The sequence below is a fragment of the Perna viridis genome, chromosome 13 (assembly GCF_037379345.1).
Source record: "Perna viridis isolate PV_CMFRI_1.1 ecotype Kerala chromosome 13, ASM3737934v1, whole genome shotgun sequence".
Taxonomy (NCBI): Eukaryota; Metazoa; Mollusca; class Bivalvia; order Mytilida; family Mytilidae; genus Perna; species Perna viridis.
Genome location: NC_142457.1, coordinates 19,465,749 through 19,483,716, shown reverse-complemented (window position 1 = coordinate 19,483,716; position 17,968 = coordinate 19,465,749). Strand labels below are relative to the sequence as shown.

Here is a 17,968-nt window from a genome sequence, read left to right as displayed (position 1 = left end):
ATTTCATATTTGCCTTAACAATTATCAACATTTTATGATTTGTGACTTTTTGTCCTGTGACTTTTTATCCTGTGACTTTTCGTCCGTGACTTTTTGTCCTGTGACTTTTCGTCCTACATTCTGATATTTATATGTAAACCTCTATTATCATTAAAAATTATTTTAAAATTTTTATGCTCACATAGTCTAATTACTGAATATTTATTTTAAAATTCCGTGGATAAAAAGAGTATTATTGGCAGTGTAGAGAACCAAAAGAATTTTTCAATTATCTTAAAAAACGAAAACGTTATGATGATATAAAGTTGATGCCCCATGCCACTCAAGGGATTTTTTGCCAACCAAATACAAATCACAGGTAAGTGATGACATCACGAAGAACTCTCCTATAGTTTAAAACAGTTTTTGGCATGACATGGGTTGTGTCCTTATTGTATGACGTGTGAAGCACCGTGGCTCAACCGCGCATGGGAATAATTGAAATTGATTTTACATATGATAGGGACATCCAGACTTGGGACCGGCGAGTTATCCGGGCGGAGTTAATGTTCATTTAAAAGATTTTTCAATACTAGATCCAATACAAGGTAAATCTATTTAAGTGTAGATTACATCTTTTTGGCATTTTTTGGATATATATATTCTTAACATCTATTTCATATTCACATTTTTATGAAATATTTGATATCGCTACCTTTTACCGGTAAACTGACACAATTAGTGCCAGTCTTTTTAAGCGCAATTCAACCACGGGGAAATATGTTGGGACAATTAAACTAGTTTTTATCCAATTGGCGCAAAAGTTGAATCGAAAAACGCGCAATGTACGCTTTCATGGAACATCAACGTGTAGACACTTGTAACCAATATGAACTGTACAAAATAGTATGTTCAGTGTACACCAGGTATAGATTGTACATATAGATTCCACCGTATAGTGTTTCGAAAAGTAGAATGGGTGAATCTTATTATACGTATGTACAATACAGTTTAATGCATATCATATAAATTTTAGCTATAACCAGAGGTATGAAAAACTTTAGAACTTCAGTTTCCCTACATGTAAGCAGGCGATTTTGAAATTATACAATTAAGAATTTTTACTGCAATGTTGGAATATACTAGTATACCTTTGTCATCATCCCATCTGGAAAAGCTTCTTGTCTATAACAGGAACGCACTTTAGTACACTATATACACACGGATGATCAGAACTGTAAGGGAACGAACATTTTCTACTGCAATATTGGACAGGTAAATCCTGTCACCTGTTGAGTCACCTGTTCTGTCTGAACCATAAAACAATTACTTTTTTTTTAAATTACCTCAGGGCGATTCTATTCGTCACCTGGTCTGTGTAGTGTCGTACGTAAACTTAACCGAGATTTAGAAAGTGGGTTCTAAAAGGGGTGAGGGTCTAGAAATAAGGGGTGTGTCATAGTATAATATTTCCTCATTTTCACCCAAATTTTGCATGAAATTATCCACATTAATCCAATTATATCATTTTTAATACTTTTTTTTAATATAACAACCGAAGGATTTTGATAGGCTATTATAAAAGTCCTTGTATATAATTATATTTACTGAAAGGATCTGCTGACTAGTGAATGAGTTTTTTTTTATTTTTTAATTTATATAAGTTTTTTTTTTATAATTTTACTAGCGAATTAAAACCGTACATGTAATAGGGAGTTATAATTAATTACAGGTCTATGGGTGTAACTGTCACCAATGATTTTACAGTCCATGCTTTAATTTAAATTACAAAACCGAATTACTGCAGCGCGTGAAAGAGGTTCGCTTGCATGGAAGTTATTTTCTGATATGGCACCATCCTATGGACGAACGGAAATGCCAGCATCTTACGTTAGATCTGGGTATTAAAATGTACACGTACTATGTTTAATCAAGACGAAGTCCCGAGAAAGTGCAGTTTCATTCGTTAGCCCAAGGATTTATATTATATATAGCATTTACCTAAATTTAACTCCTTCGCTAGCTATGAAATAACTTTTTGTACAACTATTTACTACGTTACTGGAATGCTCATCTTATGCGTTCCTGCATCGATAAAACAACAAGTGTTATACGAAAGGATAATTACAGAGAAAACCTCGGATATGTATTGTCAGTCAGTGGCGAAATGGGGAGGCGAAATCACGCATGATGCAAGACGCTTTTGTATACTGTTCATTCCCCGCTATGACCTCGTCCCAGCAGCGAGATAAGTGTTGATGCTGCAGTCGTTCAGAAACTAACGAATTCAATACAGCAATGAATCCATACATCAAGTTCCTACTATACAGTAAGTTAGGAGTTGTACTGCTCCAGAAAATCTGCATGATTTGCTCTGACTACTCTGCTCCTGAAACAGCCTCCTCCTTCCACAGTCACAGGTTGGGAACTAAGCTGAATTCTCGTGCGGCGTTTACCCATTATAAAATTAGATTTTTTTTTTAGTATTTTATTTGAAGGGGGAATATTTATTGTATCTAAAGAATCTTTTTTGAATTAGGTTCACTGTAATTGTAATATTTAATGATTAAAGTTACCGTGGTCAGGGTATTTATATTACAGGGACTGGTAACTCCTTACCAAGTTGATAATATGTGGGGTAGGCATTGCCTAAAACAGCCAGCACTGTGAGCTTTACTATATATGTACTGTCAAAGTGGGGGGGGACCCGGATGAAAATTTTTGATTCGCAAGTGCAATATTTTTTATTTATATTTAACCAGAAAGCAAAATCAATATTTCTATTTGAAAATATGTCTTGTTAGTTAATGGGGAGTTTTTTTTCAGCTATACTTGTTTAGTGAAAAAATGAACACCCAGCCCTTTTTACAAATTTCTGGATCTGCCCAGCATATAGCTACTTATCTGTCAAAGAAGAATTAAAGTATTTGTAATCAATTAAACCTCATTTGAACATTAATTACAAGAATAAGTCACAAGTTTTCAGTCAGTAGAATAGACTTGCAATTTGTTTACTTATAGTACAAAACAGGCACTACCTGACAATCCTGCAAAAAGTTTTAACCGGATTTGTTGCTTAGTATGTGTTCCTAATACATGTTCGTTCTTAAAATTTCTTAAATAGAACTTAAAATAAGATATGCTGTGTGCAAAGATTGAAATATGTTGATAGGCATTTGTTTTTTTTTTTTGGTTTTTTTTTTTGTTTTTTGGAGGGGGGAGGGTTCAATACCAACAGAAATTTTTCAACAGAACCATATTCAACTCAATCTTTACACATGTCGCTGGCATTTTAATACTTGTACAACTACATTTGTCTAGCTGTATTTTTATTTTTTCAGAACTTTAATAAGTGAAAGAGTAATCAAGGGAACCAAGGTTATAGCGGTAATCAAAAGAATGTAATCCAGGGACAAAGACCAGATATGGAAAACAGACATACACAACAAAGAACATTAAGTAACTAAAATCATACATACAAAGTAACAAAAGTAAATGAGCAACTCGGATTCCACTAAAAACTGGGAGCATGGACCAGGTGCACCGGTAGGGTAAACGTCCTCTGCTTTTCTAGAAACACCCGCCGAGTTGCTCATAAAAAGTCAAGTCCGGGGTAGACAAATGAAGACTTGTATTTAAAAGAGAGACACTTACACATTTCTTAGAGAAGAATATTGACCAATTAAAAAGGGCGATTATCATTTGACACATTTACTGTAGCAGTAATTACGTATACATGCAATACTCAGTGATTATTAAATAATTAAACAATTTTTTTTCATCCACAGGTATGCATTTTTTAACATAATCTTGATGACATTGTCAATAGGCTGAAACACTTTTGCTTTGAATACACAGGAAGCTTTCATGACGAGCATTTTAATAGAAAGCACATTTAACTCGCAAAATAGTAGAGGAGATGTTTGATTTTGTTTTTCGTTTCACAGACTATCAGAAACTTTCACACATACTGTTTGAATGATTAAAAAGTCATCTAATTTTTTATATTATTAAAATTGGAAAGTTAGGCTTTATTTAAAGATATAATATATGCACTAGACCCATAAAGGGAGATAATTAAACTGATTGTTTTTTAATGTGAAGACCTTGTTAGCACAGCTCTTCCAAAACCACTCGAGGTATTTAAAAAAAAAATTATGTGAAGAAATGCATCAGTAGAGATTCAATGCAGCACTTTTAGCTTTGTATATTGTAGGGACAACCTGATAATACCAGATGACTATTAATACATTGACCAACCTGATGGATTGGGTTTTGGATCCTGTAGTGAGAGCAATATGTGATAACTTGTAATTTCAGGTATTTCCTATATATACATGGTAAAGCATTACTTGTACATGATTTTGATGTTTTTTTTAGGTAATCAGTTTACTTCAAATTGTTATTAATGTTGTGCACTCTGTTAGTTAATTTAGCACAAGAAGCATATTACTTGTAGTTAGTCTTTATACATGAATGAGTTCCATATAAATCAGAATACATTAATAAGTTATAAATATTTGTAAGAAACCTTTAAGAGTTGAAGACCTACAGATTATGCTTTGCATGGCTTTGAAAAGTGAGAGGGTGGTTCTTGCCTGCTGAAACTGACCAATCACCTTCAGTAATTAGTCAGCCAGTAACACAATTCATGTTTACACTAGGTTGTTACTTTATTATCTTTCAAGGTAGGTTTTTGATAATTGGCGTGTTGTTAAGCATTTTTAAGATGTATAGCCTTCTACATGCTCTAGGGTTAATTACCATTGATCTTGACATCACATTTTTGTGCTTTGTTTGCATTTTTTTAATTAAAAATCTACCCAATACTATGACATTTTTAGTTCTTAACTATTTTTTAGGTATCATTATTGGTTGGGATTCTATGGTCAGAATAGCTACTGGTATACAGCAAGAACTTCCTGCAAAATTTTAGGAGGATTTTCACATTATATTTAAGAGCAACACTATCGTGATCAGATCATCACTACAAAGTGTGCAGTACATAACATGAGCTTTTACTATTATAACCATCAAATGAGAAATTGAGAATCTCCTTTTGGTGATACTGGAGTACAGTTGTAAAGAAATCATCATTGCTACCTAAATATGATATATGTAAATACATGTACTTGTGACTGCTAATATTATTCCCACTGAAGCTAAAGTGTTGACATTCAAAAAATAGTTTAGATGTATCAGCCTCATTCACAGAAGGGTAAAATTGGAGGAAACTGTAGGGGTTTAGACATAAGCAACAAACATGTAAATTTTGAAATAGGAATGTAGTTACACATTTATTCATCAGAAGAAATCAATTCATTTTATTCAAAACCCCACCATTGCAAAAAAGGTTTTAATTTTTTTAAATAATCATTAATAAATGTCTGCCGATTCAGGAAAAACTTAGAACATACATTATTGAACCTTACTATGATTTGATGTGCTGTAATGTGTATCAAGCATTCATTTTCTGTTTAAGTAATTTTATATCTGTTTACATTCATGACAACATTAGGTGTTTTTATTATGTCTATGTTAGCCAGATTGGAATAGTTTATATGAACTGTGGTTCTTGCCCATGATATAAGGTTCAAAATGATAAGTTAGACTTTGATTCAGACATTTAAATCCTGTCAAATTGCATGGGCATCTATTTCATATCCTTAGAAATTATGAAAGACGGTTTAGGCGTTAATTTGCTCATTTTTGCCAAAATTTTGCACAAAATCAACCCAATTTTTACACAAAAGGAGGGGGGTGTATTAAATAAAGTTGATTTTGCATTTTAACACTTTTTGTTTAAGAATGGACATAAAATGCCAAAAAATACAGATACTTTTGTGTTGAATGTGGATATCGTTATGAAATGTTATGGAAGACTAACCTTTTTGTAGTTTATCAACAATATCAGTACTTTTGCAATGCAAAAAAACTGAACTATATTTTGTTATAAAGCATGTTCAAGAAATGACACTTATCAAGATAATTTAGCTTCAATTCTTTTTTAAGTTGAATAATTCAATACATAAAAACATATTCCTTATAAAAAGTAATAAATATACTTACTAAAAGTGAGAACGCATTGGTTATTACTTGCTTATAAATAATAGAGATGTAAAATTATTTAAATTCTATAGCTTCATTCAATCTACACACACATTTGTACTTTCTGGTATCTTATCATAATACCTCTTCATACACATGTACCCATTTTTATATGTCTCTAACTGTATTGATTTACAAACAAAACAAACCTATGGGACAAAAATAATCCCATGGGAGAAAAAAATCCTATGATTTTTAAATTGAAACTATAAGTTTATTTTATAAAAAAATTGTAAAATAAAATGCATTTCATTAAATCCCATGCGAATCTGCATCCAATGGTTACTTACATGACATGGTAGGTTGAAGAAAAAGTGGTGCAAGATTTGCAATTCAGTGTTTTGCAAATTTAAATTGTCTTGTGTTAACTATGAAGGGCTAAAATATGCTGATGGAAGTAGACGATTGCGCAATTGCTCCTTCCATCATTGGCATAGCCTAAAATCCTATTGATTATAATGATCATTGGGACATGTTTCAATTTCTAAATTAAAATGATGTATCTGGCTTGATGGGTTCTATTAAATTTTATTTCTTTTGATTTCGTTTTTTGTTTCGTTTGATGTTATATTGAGTTCGTTTCGGACTTTACAGGTACTTCTGACACTCTTAGTTTAAACATATTTTATTGCTAAAATTTACAGGCAATTGGATTGGACATAAGTTATACCAACTTACAAAGGTCCTTTCCACATAATTAATTACAAATATTCTGGCACTCTGTATTATAATTGAACCAGGAAGCTTTAACACAAACTGCAACAAGTAGCTATATTATTGTGACTCAATATCACATTGTTTGGCAGCTATAACAAAATGTTTCATACAGAAATTTATAGTTAAGTTTTCTAGAACTGAAAATTTGAAGCTGATATTCGGCCTAATTTAATTAGTGACAAGAGGTGTCAAGTAGGGACCAGAGGTCAAGAAGTCCAGAAAAGCGACAAGGTTTATTTCAATTAAAGGCAAAATAAAGTGACACAGGAAAAATCAGATAATTGTTGAAAACAAAATGAGTTAATTATTTTTAGAAAAATTTTGAAAAAAAATGGAAGTCAACTGTTACAAATTTAAGATTTAAAAACATCTTTTTTCAATTTGACCAATGAACAGTTTGAACAAATTAGATACTACAATTCATGAAGAAACTACAGTACTGTATATCTATATATATCAGATCTGATTTGACGTGTTTTCAAATTGATAAAAATATGGGAACATGTTTTATGTGATATTACAATTGAAAAAGTAACAAAAGGAAATTGTTTGGATTCAACATTCAGTGGTATGATTCAAAGAAAAGATGATTTCTATACGCCCGTCAAAGACGGGACGTGTTGTGGTATACTGTTGCCCGTCCGTCGTCCACACTTCGGACAATAACTCAAAAAACGCTTTCACAAACTTCAATGAAACATTGGAGAATTGTTCATATCTAATATCTATTGACTTAAGCTCCTTTTCGATTTTTATAAATTTCAGATTTTCGTTTCCTTGTTATGAATTTTTTCCTTAAAAAGGGGGCGATTTTCAAGTTTTCGGACAATAACTCAAAAGCACTTACACCAACTTTTATGAAACTTTGGGTAATTGTTCATATCTATTGGCATAAGTTCCCTTTCAAATTTTATTAATTTCAGATATTTCGTTTCCGTGTTACGATTTTTTTTACTTAAAAAGGGAGTTTTTCAAGTTTTTGGACGATAATTCAAAAACGCTTTCACCAACTTAATTGAAACTTTGGTGAGTTGTGCATATCTATTGACGTAAGCTCCCTTTTGATTTTTATAAATTTCAGATTTTTCGTTTCCGTGTTTTTGATTTTTTTTTTCCTTAAAAAAGGGCGATTTTCAAGTTTATGAAGTTTTACTCTTTAAAAAAGGCCGGAAACGGCCAAGGAAATTTTATTCGTTGAAAAAATGTATAAAACAGACCATTTGTTAATGGTCGACTAATAAGTATAAAAGGTACTTGGTAACCTTGTCAGAAAAGTGTGTTTTAAACAAGATAGAAATGTATGGGTGAAAAATCAAGACAACAAACTTAGTTAAAATTAAGGTAGCCTTGATAGTGCCAAATTTTTTGAGCATTTTTTATTTACCTTTCTGGTGGGAGGATATTCACAGTATTTCTAGTTGATCATATAAATTCATAAAAAAAAACACAAGGACAAGTTAAAAGGGAAACGGGCGTATCATGCGCTTTAAAGCGCAGCTGTTTATATATTTTCTTAAATGAAAGAAAAATATATAGCAACATGCATTGTTATAGAAGAAATCAGTTCAAAATATATGATAAAATGGGTTATTATCTAGAGAGATATGAAAACTGCAAAACAATAATACCAAGTTGAGCAATATGCGTTATTCTTTAAAAAAAATGGGAGAATTGAATCTTCTTCACATATTTTGAAGTCAGTTTTATTGATTTATTTCTTTCTTTTTTATCATTTTTCTTTAATGAAAAAAATCTTCCGGATGCTATTATCATTTTGGAAATAATTCAAACAACCTTTTACCTGTTATCTTCACATTTTTACCTGAAAAATATTCTTTTCCTGGTTTTTAAAATCAATATTTTCCTATTCTTTTTTTTTTTTTTTTTTTTTTGCTTGAAATCAAACACACAAATAAACAATTGTATATCTCTGTTTAAATGAAAACAAAAAAAACGAAAACTTCTTTCCGCTATTCGACTTGTTGTTTCTTGTCGCTTTTTGTCACTTCTTGTCGCCAAATAGTGAGACCCGCAGACATACGTCATCATTGAAACAGAAACTCCGCGTCTGTCTGACCGGTGGAGGACCACCGCTAATTTACTTCCCTGACCGTGCTGCTTGTCTGTAAGTCATACAAACATTTGTCCCTCAATAACTGTGATGATTTTCAAACTTGATATTTACGGTTGTGCCAAATTAAGACATGACAGTAACCTTTTGGGATTCGGTGCAGGAGATATTTTTTTTGTTTTGACCACCACCGATCCCTACAGGGATTAGACATGACATTACTTAAATTTGAGATTCCTGAGAGGTTTAACCTTACTCATACAACGTAAGAAGTTGGAATTCCGTTCCTCCATACCCCAACTCTTAGGATGGCACCAAGTCAGAAAATAGCTTGCCAGATGGCCTCTAGCATTGTTGGAGTAGGTTTAACCTGTGTAATCACAACTTTTGATTTGATTTTTTTAACGAAAAACAGGGGCTTGATAAACATGTACACACAGTCGTTTGAAATTAAGTGACAAATAGCAAGAAAAGAGCCAAATATTGCTATTTGTCACTAAAATTCAAACGACTATGATGTACGTAACTGTATAGTATTTTGACCACTCGGCTCCATGAGGGTTAACCCATATGAATAGTAATCAAGGTTCTAGCAGTAATCGAAAGAAAGTAATACAGGGACAGACAATACATGGAAAACAGACATATACAAAAAAAAGAACATGAAGTACATGTAACTAAAATAATACATGTACATAAGAAGTAGGTTAAGCGTCCTCTGCTTTTCTAGGAACACCCTCTGAGTTGCTCATAAAAAGTCCATGTAAGTTGAAAGATGAAAGGTTTATATAAACTCATTCTTAAGTCGATAAAAAAAATTTGGTAATAAGCTTAATTCACCACCGTCTAAACAAAAAAATATCCCCAATGCCAAATGCCAAATCACAACATAATAGTTCAAGCTACATCCACGTTTCGCAGCTCAGCTTTTACCCGAGTCCCTTGTAATCACACCTTTGGGGCTTAGGAGTAGTTTTTGTAACAAGATATGATAATGTACATGCAACCACCCCTCCCCCCCTACAATATGCTCCATGAGGGTTAACCCACTGTTTTTGGATTTGGCGCTGGAGATGTTTTTTTGCTTGGACCACCACCATCAAAACAAAAAAATATAACCAATGCCAAATCCCAAAAGGGATTATACTAAGCTATATGTTAATGATTTTAAGAAGTAAGAATTAAAATCCTATAGTTCTCTATTTATATTACAGAAAAATGGCATCTGAAAGCTGCAGCATCTGCCTGTTACTAGAAAAGACCAGCACTCCTGAAGTATGGTGTCCACAATGTGAGGAATCCCTCTGTCCAACATGTAGTGATCACCACAGAGTACGAAAAGCAACAAGGGACCACAGCACCATACCTTACAAAGATTACCTAAAATTACCATCTTTTATCCATAACATTCAACTTGACTGCGAAGAACACAAACAAAAATATCAATTTTACTGTAGGTCTCATGATTGCCCCATTTGCAAAAAGTGTTTGCTGAAGTCACATAAAAAATGTGATGATACCCTAGATATAGACGATGTCATCCATGAAGTAAAATCTTCAGCAGTTTTCGAAGATGTTTGGAGAGACATAAAATCGACTCAAGAAATCTTCGTGAATGCAATCATTGATAGGGAAGAAAATATGAAAAACCTACAGGAAAAAAAGGAAAAACTATCAACAGAGGTGAAAAAAAGAACCCAAAGTCTTATTGATCAAGTAAAGAAACTAGAAAACAAAACATTATCAGAGTTAGAGTCAGTTGTCAATGAAAATGTAAATGAAATCAAAGCCACCACAAAAATCCTGGAATCAAATGAAAGAAAACTTGGTGAATTATTGGGACAGGAGGAACTCATTAAGAACCATGCATCAAATTTCCATACATTCATAGCAACAAAACAAATGGAGAAAGAAGTTGAAGAATCGGAAGAAATCTTACACAAATTATCTGAAAAAGGAGCCATGGATAATACAGACATAGAAATGAATGAAAACATCACAGCAGACGACACAATTTTTGGAATAAAAACTCTGTGTGACATTAAAGTATCAAGAGAAAAACAAACAACCTCCATAGACATAAACAAACCAAACATGGGTCAGGCAGAGGTGAAGACAAGATTCCCCAGACAACTGACACTTAAACAACAGTTTACAATAGATCAAGGTTTGTGTCGTGGTTGTTGTACGCTGCCTAATGGACTCCTGGTGTTGACTGATTGGTACAATGGTGTAGTAAACATACTACACAGTGATGGTCAACACAAATCATCAGTCAGATTTAATGGAGGAGACCCATGCCCATGGGATGTAACAGTCATCAATGAGAACCATGTTGCTGTTTCTAATCCTCGCCATGAAACAATCTCCATCATAGATGTAGACAGGAGTAAAATCATTAAAACACTTCAGATAAAGAGTGATGTCAGAGGAATTACACATAGTGATGGACATTTATACTTCTGTGTACATCAGGTAGGAATCCGAAAAATTAATATAGATACAGAAAAAATAGACAAACTCCATGATGACCGGACTGTTTATGTTCATTCATATATAGACACAGATGGCAACAGAATATGTTATACCTGTCCTTACTACTACAACAACACAGTTACTGTCTTAGATTCTGACCTCAGAGTTATCTTCACATTCAAGGATCGCAATACACTGCCTCGTGGAATATCAATGGATCAACACCGGAATATTTTTGTGTGTGATAATAACAACAATAATTTATTACTAATTTCAAGGGATGGAGATAAACATGAAGTTGTAGTCGGTGGAGATGATGAGTTGTGTTACCCTCAGTGTGTACATTATGATAAAGTGAATCATCATCTCACTGTTATTGATGAGAATGTGGTCAGGATATTTACTGTATATTGACTTTTGATGGAGAACCAACAGGCAACACTGAGATAAACAAATTATTGAGATTAATTCAATTTCAAGGTAAGAAAACATTTCCACCTTTTTCTTAATTGTCAGACATAAATAAACATGTGATAATTAACTTGATTAAAAGAAAAGAAAAGAAACATGATTTAATTTTTGGACTTTATTTTTTATATGTAGATCTACTCGAATTCACCTCAGCCTGTTTTTTTTTTTTAATTATCTTTTAAATTACTTATAAGTTCTTTTTAAAAAATTGCCATTTTATTCATGTCTTTCTATACTACAACTTTCATACAAATATTTTTCGTTCTTACCTCCGAGATCGAAATATTTCCATATTTATTTTTTATGAGAATTTTGCATTGAGCGTATTGTTTATCCGCCATCTTGTTTCTATGGGTATTTTGAAATGTTCCCTATTATCTCACAATTGAAGAGCTGACATACCATGATTTCACGCCACATGTCTGGTTCCCTGCCAATTGAATACTATATGTGGTAAGTTATATATTAAGTACCAGTTGTAACATTTTCATTTGGAACCGGGTTTTTCTTTCATTAAATGTAAATAGCAGAAATATGATATAAGATCATTTAAAAAAATAAAAACAGGCTGAGGTGAATTCGAGTATATAAGGTTTGTTTTTCTAAAGTAATTTTAATCATATCAGACATTTCCACCTTTTTTTTTAATTGTCAGACATAAATAAACATACATTTGTTCATATGATAATTAACTTAATTAAAATAAAAGAAAAGAAACATGATTTAATTTTTGGACTTAATTTTCAAAAATCTTAACAATATTTGACAGAACTTTCTACTTTTATATTGGCATAAGATTACAAAAATATGATAATTATTAACTTATTAAAAAATCTTTCAAATAGTACAGAAATTTCATATTGAGTACAGTGTAAAATAAATTTAATTTATATTTTTTTATCAATCAGTGTTGGTCTTCATCAAGATTGTCAAATACATGTACATGTATCTACATGTAGATGTGTCATCATTGAAAATAATTTTTGCCTTTTGTTGTATATATTTGCATTTTCATGTTTCGAAATAAATGAAATTTTCTCGTTTGAAAACTGAATATAATTAAAATTAAAAATTTTAATAATAGTATCACTTTGTGTAAATATCTAACACCATTACAAGTTCCAACATCAAAATATGAATGTGGTAAAAATTAAGTACACAGACCCATCTAAACCTGCCGGACCGTCGGACCTGTCCGGTAAATACACGTTGCTTGTTGGCCCGGGTGTCCCATGTTTTTTTCTTATGTTAAAGAAGATTTTCTCAAAACTGAAGTGGTTTTTGTGAATAACTAGAACGTTTTTATAATTACGTGAATTAGTCTACAGTCTAGCGAGATAGTCAATCAATTTGATTGTAAACAATAATATGTAACTTCCAGTTCATTCGCTACACGTCATTTCGTCCTTTGATATATCGTCCCTTCCGTTGTCTCGCTACTCGTTTACATGTGAAACATGCGGTCATTATATTGTCAAAATAATAATGAAAAAAATAATAAAGTATATTTCTTTTACATCGAAATTGATAAAGATTAATAATTGAACATCTGATAAAACAAATTTTCATTTGAAATTTTGTTGGGTCGAACTGTAAATGAAACCCAAAATCAATCCAAAGAGCCTGTTACTAATACCAATTTGGAAACTGAAAATGAAACACAAAATACTGTTGATGTTATAATGACTAATGATGCAGATGTTGAAATACTTGATGAGGAAAAGAATGATATTGATAATGTACAAGTTGAAGTTAACTCAACACTTAACATTGTGGAGAGCCTTTGTGACAAAGACAATGATGATGATTATGAAGACAGTGAATGTTTTGACTATCAAGATGAAATGTTGAATTTTGAAATGATTATGTTATATGCCAGAGATTGAGAATAGATTTTATAATTTAATAACAATACTTTATTTCAAATTTAAAAAATCAACAATATATAATACAAAGAACTCAAAACAAAGTACACATGTTTCGTTTATGAAGACTCATCAGATACACTCTAGCCAAAATGAATAATGGTGACAAATTAACAAATTCAAGAGCCCATACCCAGTAGTTTTAAAATCAGCTTGATAATAAAATGTACTTGGAGATTCCCACCCCCCATCAAAAATGTTAGCGTGTCCATAAATTGTTCAGAGTTTTTTCGGTCAGACAAATTGTCGTTCGGTCAGACAAGTCATCACCTTGTGTCTGACCGAATGTCAGATGTGCTTAAAAAAATTTCGATGGGTCTGAGTACATGTACATTACTGTATTAGTGATTTATTCATACCCAGTATTTAGATGTAGGCCTTTAAAAATAACTTTCTTTAAAACAATAATTAAAAAAGTACAGTCATGTAATGTACATGTAGCATTTTTTTAGTCATGGTTAGAATTAATTTAATAGAATTTTTTTTGGCAACATGTGATATCCTTATAAGTCTTCATTGCTTCAACTAAAATGAACATATTTTTTTTAAATGGTTGATTTATTTCAGAACTTTTATTGTTTTTTTTTTTTTTTTTGAAATATCAATTACATGTATATTATTGAAAGATACTACTAAGGACATTAAATTACCCACAACAGTGATTACATGTACTTGCAACTTCAATAATTAAAAGAAATACATGTATCTCCAATTTATTGATTCACATGTAGGTACATGTACATCTACATGTATAAATGTTGATTTTTAAGTTTGTTGTTCAAAAATAAAATGTACATGTATGTGTATTTGATTTTATATATTTAGCACTAACGGGCGGATGGAGAAATTATGAAAAATGGGAGGGGTGCCAGGTTATTACCTGCTCATTAAGGTCCATAGATTACAAAAATTAGTAATTATTTTGTGTGTGTGTGTGTGGAGGGGGGGGAGGGAGTTGCACCTTGAACCCCTGGATCTGCCACTGTAATTATGTTAACACCTATACCTGTATTTTATAATTAGTTCAAATCTAATGAATGATTCATGTGAGGAACAATGCCAGTTCATATTTTTTTTAAAGGAATGAGCAAGTCATTTAAGACAATTTAAACGACAGTAGGTGTCAATAAAGTCGCAGAAAATATTTTAATTCAAATTTTAACAGTATGTTATTTATGTGATGCCGAGTATAATAAGATTATAACATGTATATGTACTTTGAATGGTGCATTCAGAATGATTTGGTGTTTTTTTTTTCTCTTGATGGACTAAGACAATATTAATTTATTAAACAAATTCAGATTTAAAGATAAATAAAATATGTTTAATCTATAATGATTTAATTTATCAGAAATCTTTATAACAATATCAGAAATAATCTTTTTTTTTCTAAGAAATGTTTTTCAGAAACATGTTTTAATTTATTGACTTAATTATCTTTAATAACTTTTTACCTTTTTATTTACATAAATGTAATACATTTTGCAATTAACTTAATTAAAAATCTTTAAAAGAAATAATACAAAATTAGTTTATATAGTAAAAAGATTGATTTTTTTTTGGAAATTATTTCATATTTCTTTATAAATAAGTCTTGGTCTTCATCAAGTTTTTCAAATACATGTATCTAGATGTGTCATCAGTGAAAATCTGTTCTCTTCATTGTTGTTGTACATGTATATAGTTGTATGTATCATTTTCATGTTTCTATCTTTGATTTAGTCATACTCAAATGATTTAAGAAATATTTATTTGTTATTTGTCATGAATATCATATATACATGTACATGTATATTCTTTAAAAAGACTCTTTAAAACAATGAACATTTTAGGCACTGTAAACAAATAGTTATAACTTATTGTAGTTATAAATATTATGAATACATGTACATGCATGTATCCTTTTACTGACTATTTATAAAAACAATACTTTCAAAAAATTAAAATGAAACTGTAAAAGAAGTAGTTATGTAAAAACATGTACTGTACTTTATTTTTATTTTTATCCATGATTTGAATTTTTTTACAAGACATTTCACCTTCAACTTTGGCAACTTGTGATATCCTTGTACATGTAAGTCAAATTTAATTTTTTTTTTTTAAATTTAAATACATTTCTTCATGCACTTCATGCACTGTACATTTATAAATCCTTGTGAAGTTACATGTATATTCATTTTTTTTTCTTGAAATTTTAAATATTTTTAACTTTAAATAAATAAACTGGAAATTATTTTCACTAATTGTAAATACATGGAGATTTCTTCAATACTTACCATGTGTACAGCATATCATCTACGTTTAAATGTAATTTTTATCAGTATATAAATGTACATGGCATGAGTAGAATGCACATTTATTTATTTACAATATTTGTTTATTTTTCATTTTTATTTTTTTTTTTTGTAAATATATATGTTTCGTTTTCGTGTGTATGTACAATGTACTACAGAGTTGGATTGAGAAACTTTTAAAAAGGGGAGTCCCCCAAGGGCACTCAGGTCATTATTTGCTCATTGGATATTTTGAATGAAGATACATGTAACACAAATTTTCCAACACCCCATGAACCCCCTGGATACCCACTGTAAATATGTTTACATCAATTATTTATAATTCAATTCCACCAAAGTCTGACAATTTAATAGGAAATCTCAAGTGACTTGTTAACAAGGCTTTTTCCTGAGATGGATAAACCCAGTTTTTATTTTAGAACTAATGAGGCCTAGCCATATGGAATTACATATTCATGTACATTGAACAGTAGAATGATTTGGAATTTATCTTCTGATACACTAGGAACAATATTCGTGTATCTGCATGTAGATGGCCAAGGCATGGTGGAAGTTTGTTTTAAACACTAAGTGAATTTGGATTTTCCGATAATGGGTGAATCCAACATATTTTATCATGATCAATATGGATATTAATGACAAACCTAATATTTAATGTCCATCAAAAATGTGACACATTCCAATAGAGTCTGTGGAATATGTATTCATCTTCAGGATGCAGTCAACATGGACTATTTAAAGATTGTGTATAGTTCAAGCGACTTTGCCAATTCACGGAGTCTTTAATTATGTACTCTGCCAATATGGATTATCGCATGAAAGACAGACTAGGTGGATATGCACACAAAATGAACATTTCAAGGGCAGCTAATTCTGTCAAAACTTTATTTTTTCTTACTTTCTCTTAAAAAATTATTCTGAACAAATCTATTGATGTAGAGATCAAAGTATAATCTTTTCAAATAAAGAAAGTATCCTTGAGTAAAATTATTCTGTAATATTTGTGGGTTATGGACATGCATTTTTCCTGATTTAAAACTTACACTTAATTATTTAGTATCAACAGAGATCCAGTCCAATGATATTAATTCTAAAGTACATTGTATTACATTGTACAGGTAGTTCTAAGGGAGATAATCCATTTTGCTTCCATGTCAATGCTGTCCATCATTCATCAGTAGTAAAATTTTGTTTCTGTGAACAAACAAGAGTTTGAATCATCAAGATTTTTTTCATAGTGGTGACTTTCATTGTTTTTGTTTTTTTTGTTGTTTTGTTTTGTTTTTGTTTTGTTCTTTTTTGTACACTTTATTACAATATTTTAACAACATTTACCACTTAATTTTTTTGGAATTTTTTTTAATGCAATAGAAATTAAAGTTCTAAAGTTACTATTGCAATAACTTAATAATACATGTATGTCAATTTTGATCATGTGTAAATTAAATATGCTTTCAATTCAAAATTACTGTGAAACATTAGCAAGCTATTGCAGTCCTCCATATTAGAAGAGAAGAGTTATTGTTCCTGAATTTTTTCAAGTATCCAGAATTTTACTTCTAATCCAAGCAAATTTGATATTTTTTGTGTAAATTGTCATGTAATAGTATTCAGACTGCTGGTGTAAAAAAAAATAAAACATTTTACGAAAATCTCTTTTTGTTTGCCCTTAAGGGCTAGTTTTAATGTCTTGGCCTGTCTGTGGCCATTTTCTGAAGATGTTCCCATGAGGGGTTAATTTTGCGCATTTCCAACACAATGGTATGACGCCATGTTATCTCTTCTTGGCTTTAACTCTAGTGTCAATGGAAGGGCTGTTAAAGTGGTCTTGTTGATGTTTTGTCAAGATGTGTCCAATTTATCGCTACCATATGATGATGGTATGTTTCATGCCTTCATGATTGTATCTACTAAAGAGGTCATGTCTT

General features: G+C 31.1%; 1 protein-coding gene across 13 annotated transcripts in view; it reads left to right on the top strand.

Moving 5' to 3' along the window:
* The window catches only part of LOC148599850 (uncharacterized), a 35,753-nt gene extending 18,061 nt beyond the window's left edge, over window positions 1–17,692 (top strand). For 5 of the 13 annotated variants that reach the window (XM_088558774.1, XM_088558777.1, XM_088558778.1 and 2 more), the window contains one exon: window positions 10,090–17,692. In XM_088558774.1, coding sequence (XP_088414900.1) covers window positions 10,090–11,764 — 1,675 coding nt within the window. In that variant the 3' untranslated portion in view covers window positions 11,765–17,692. The other 8 variants (XR_015918030.1, XR_015918033.1, XR_015918031.1 and 5 more) reach the window with 7 other exon arrangements.
* Window positions 17,693–17,968: the final 276 nt, after the last annotated feature.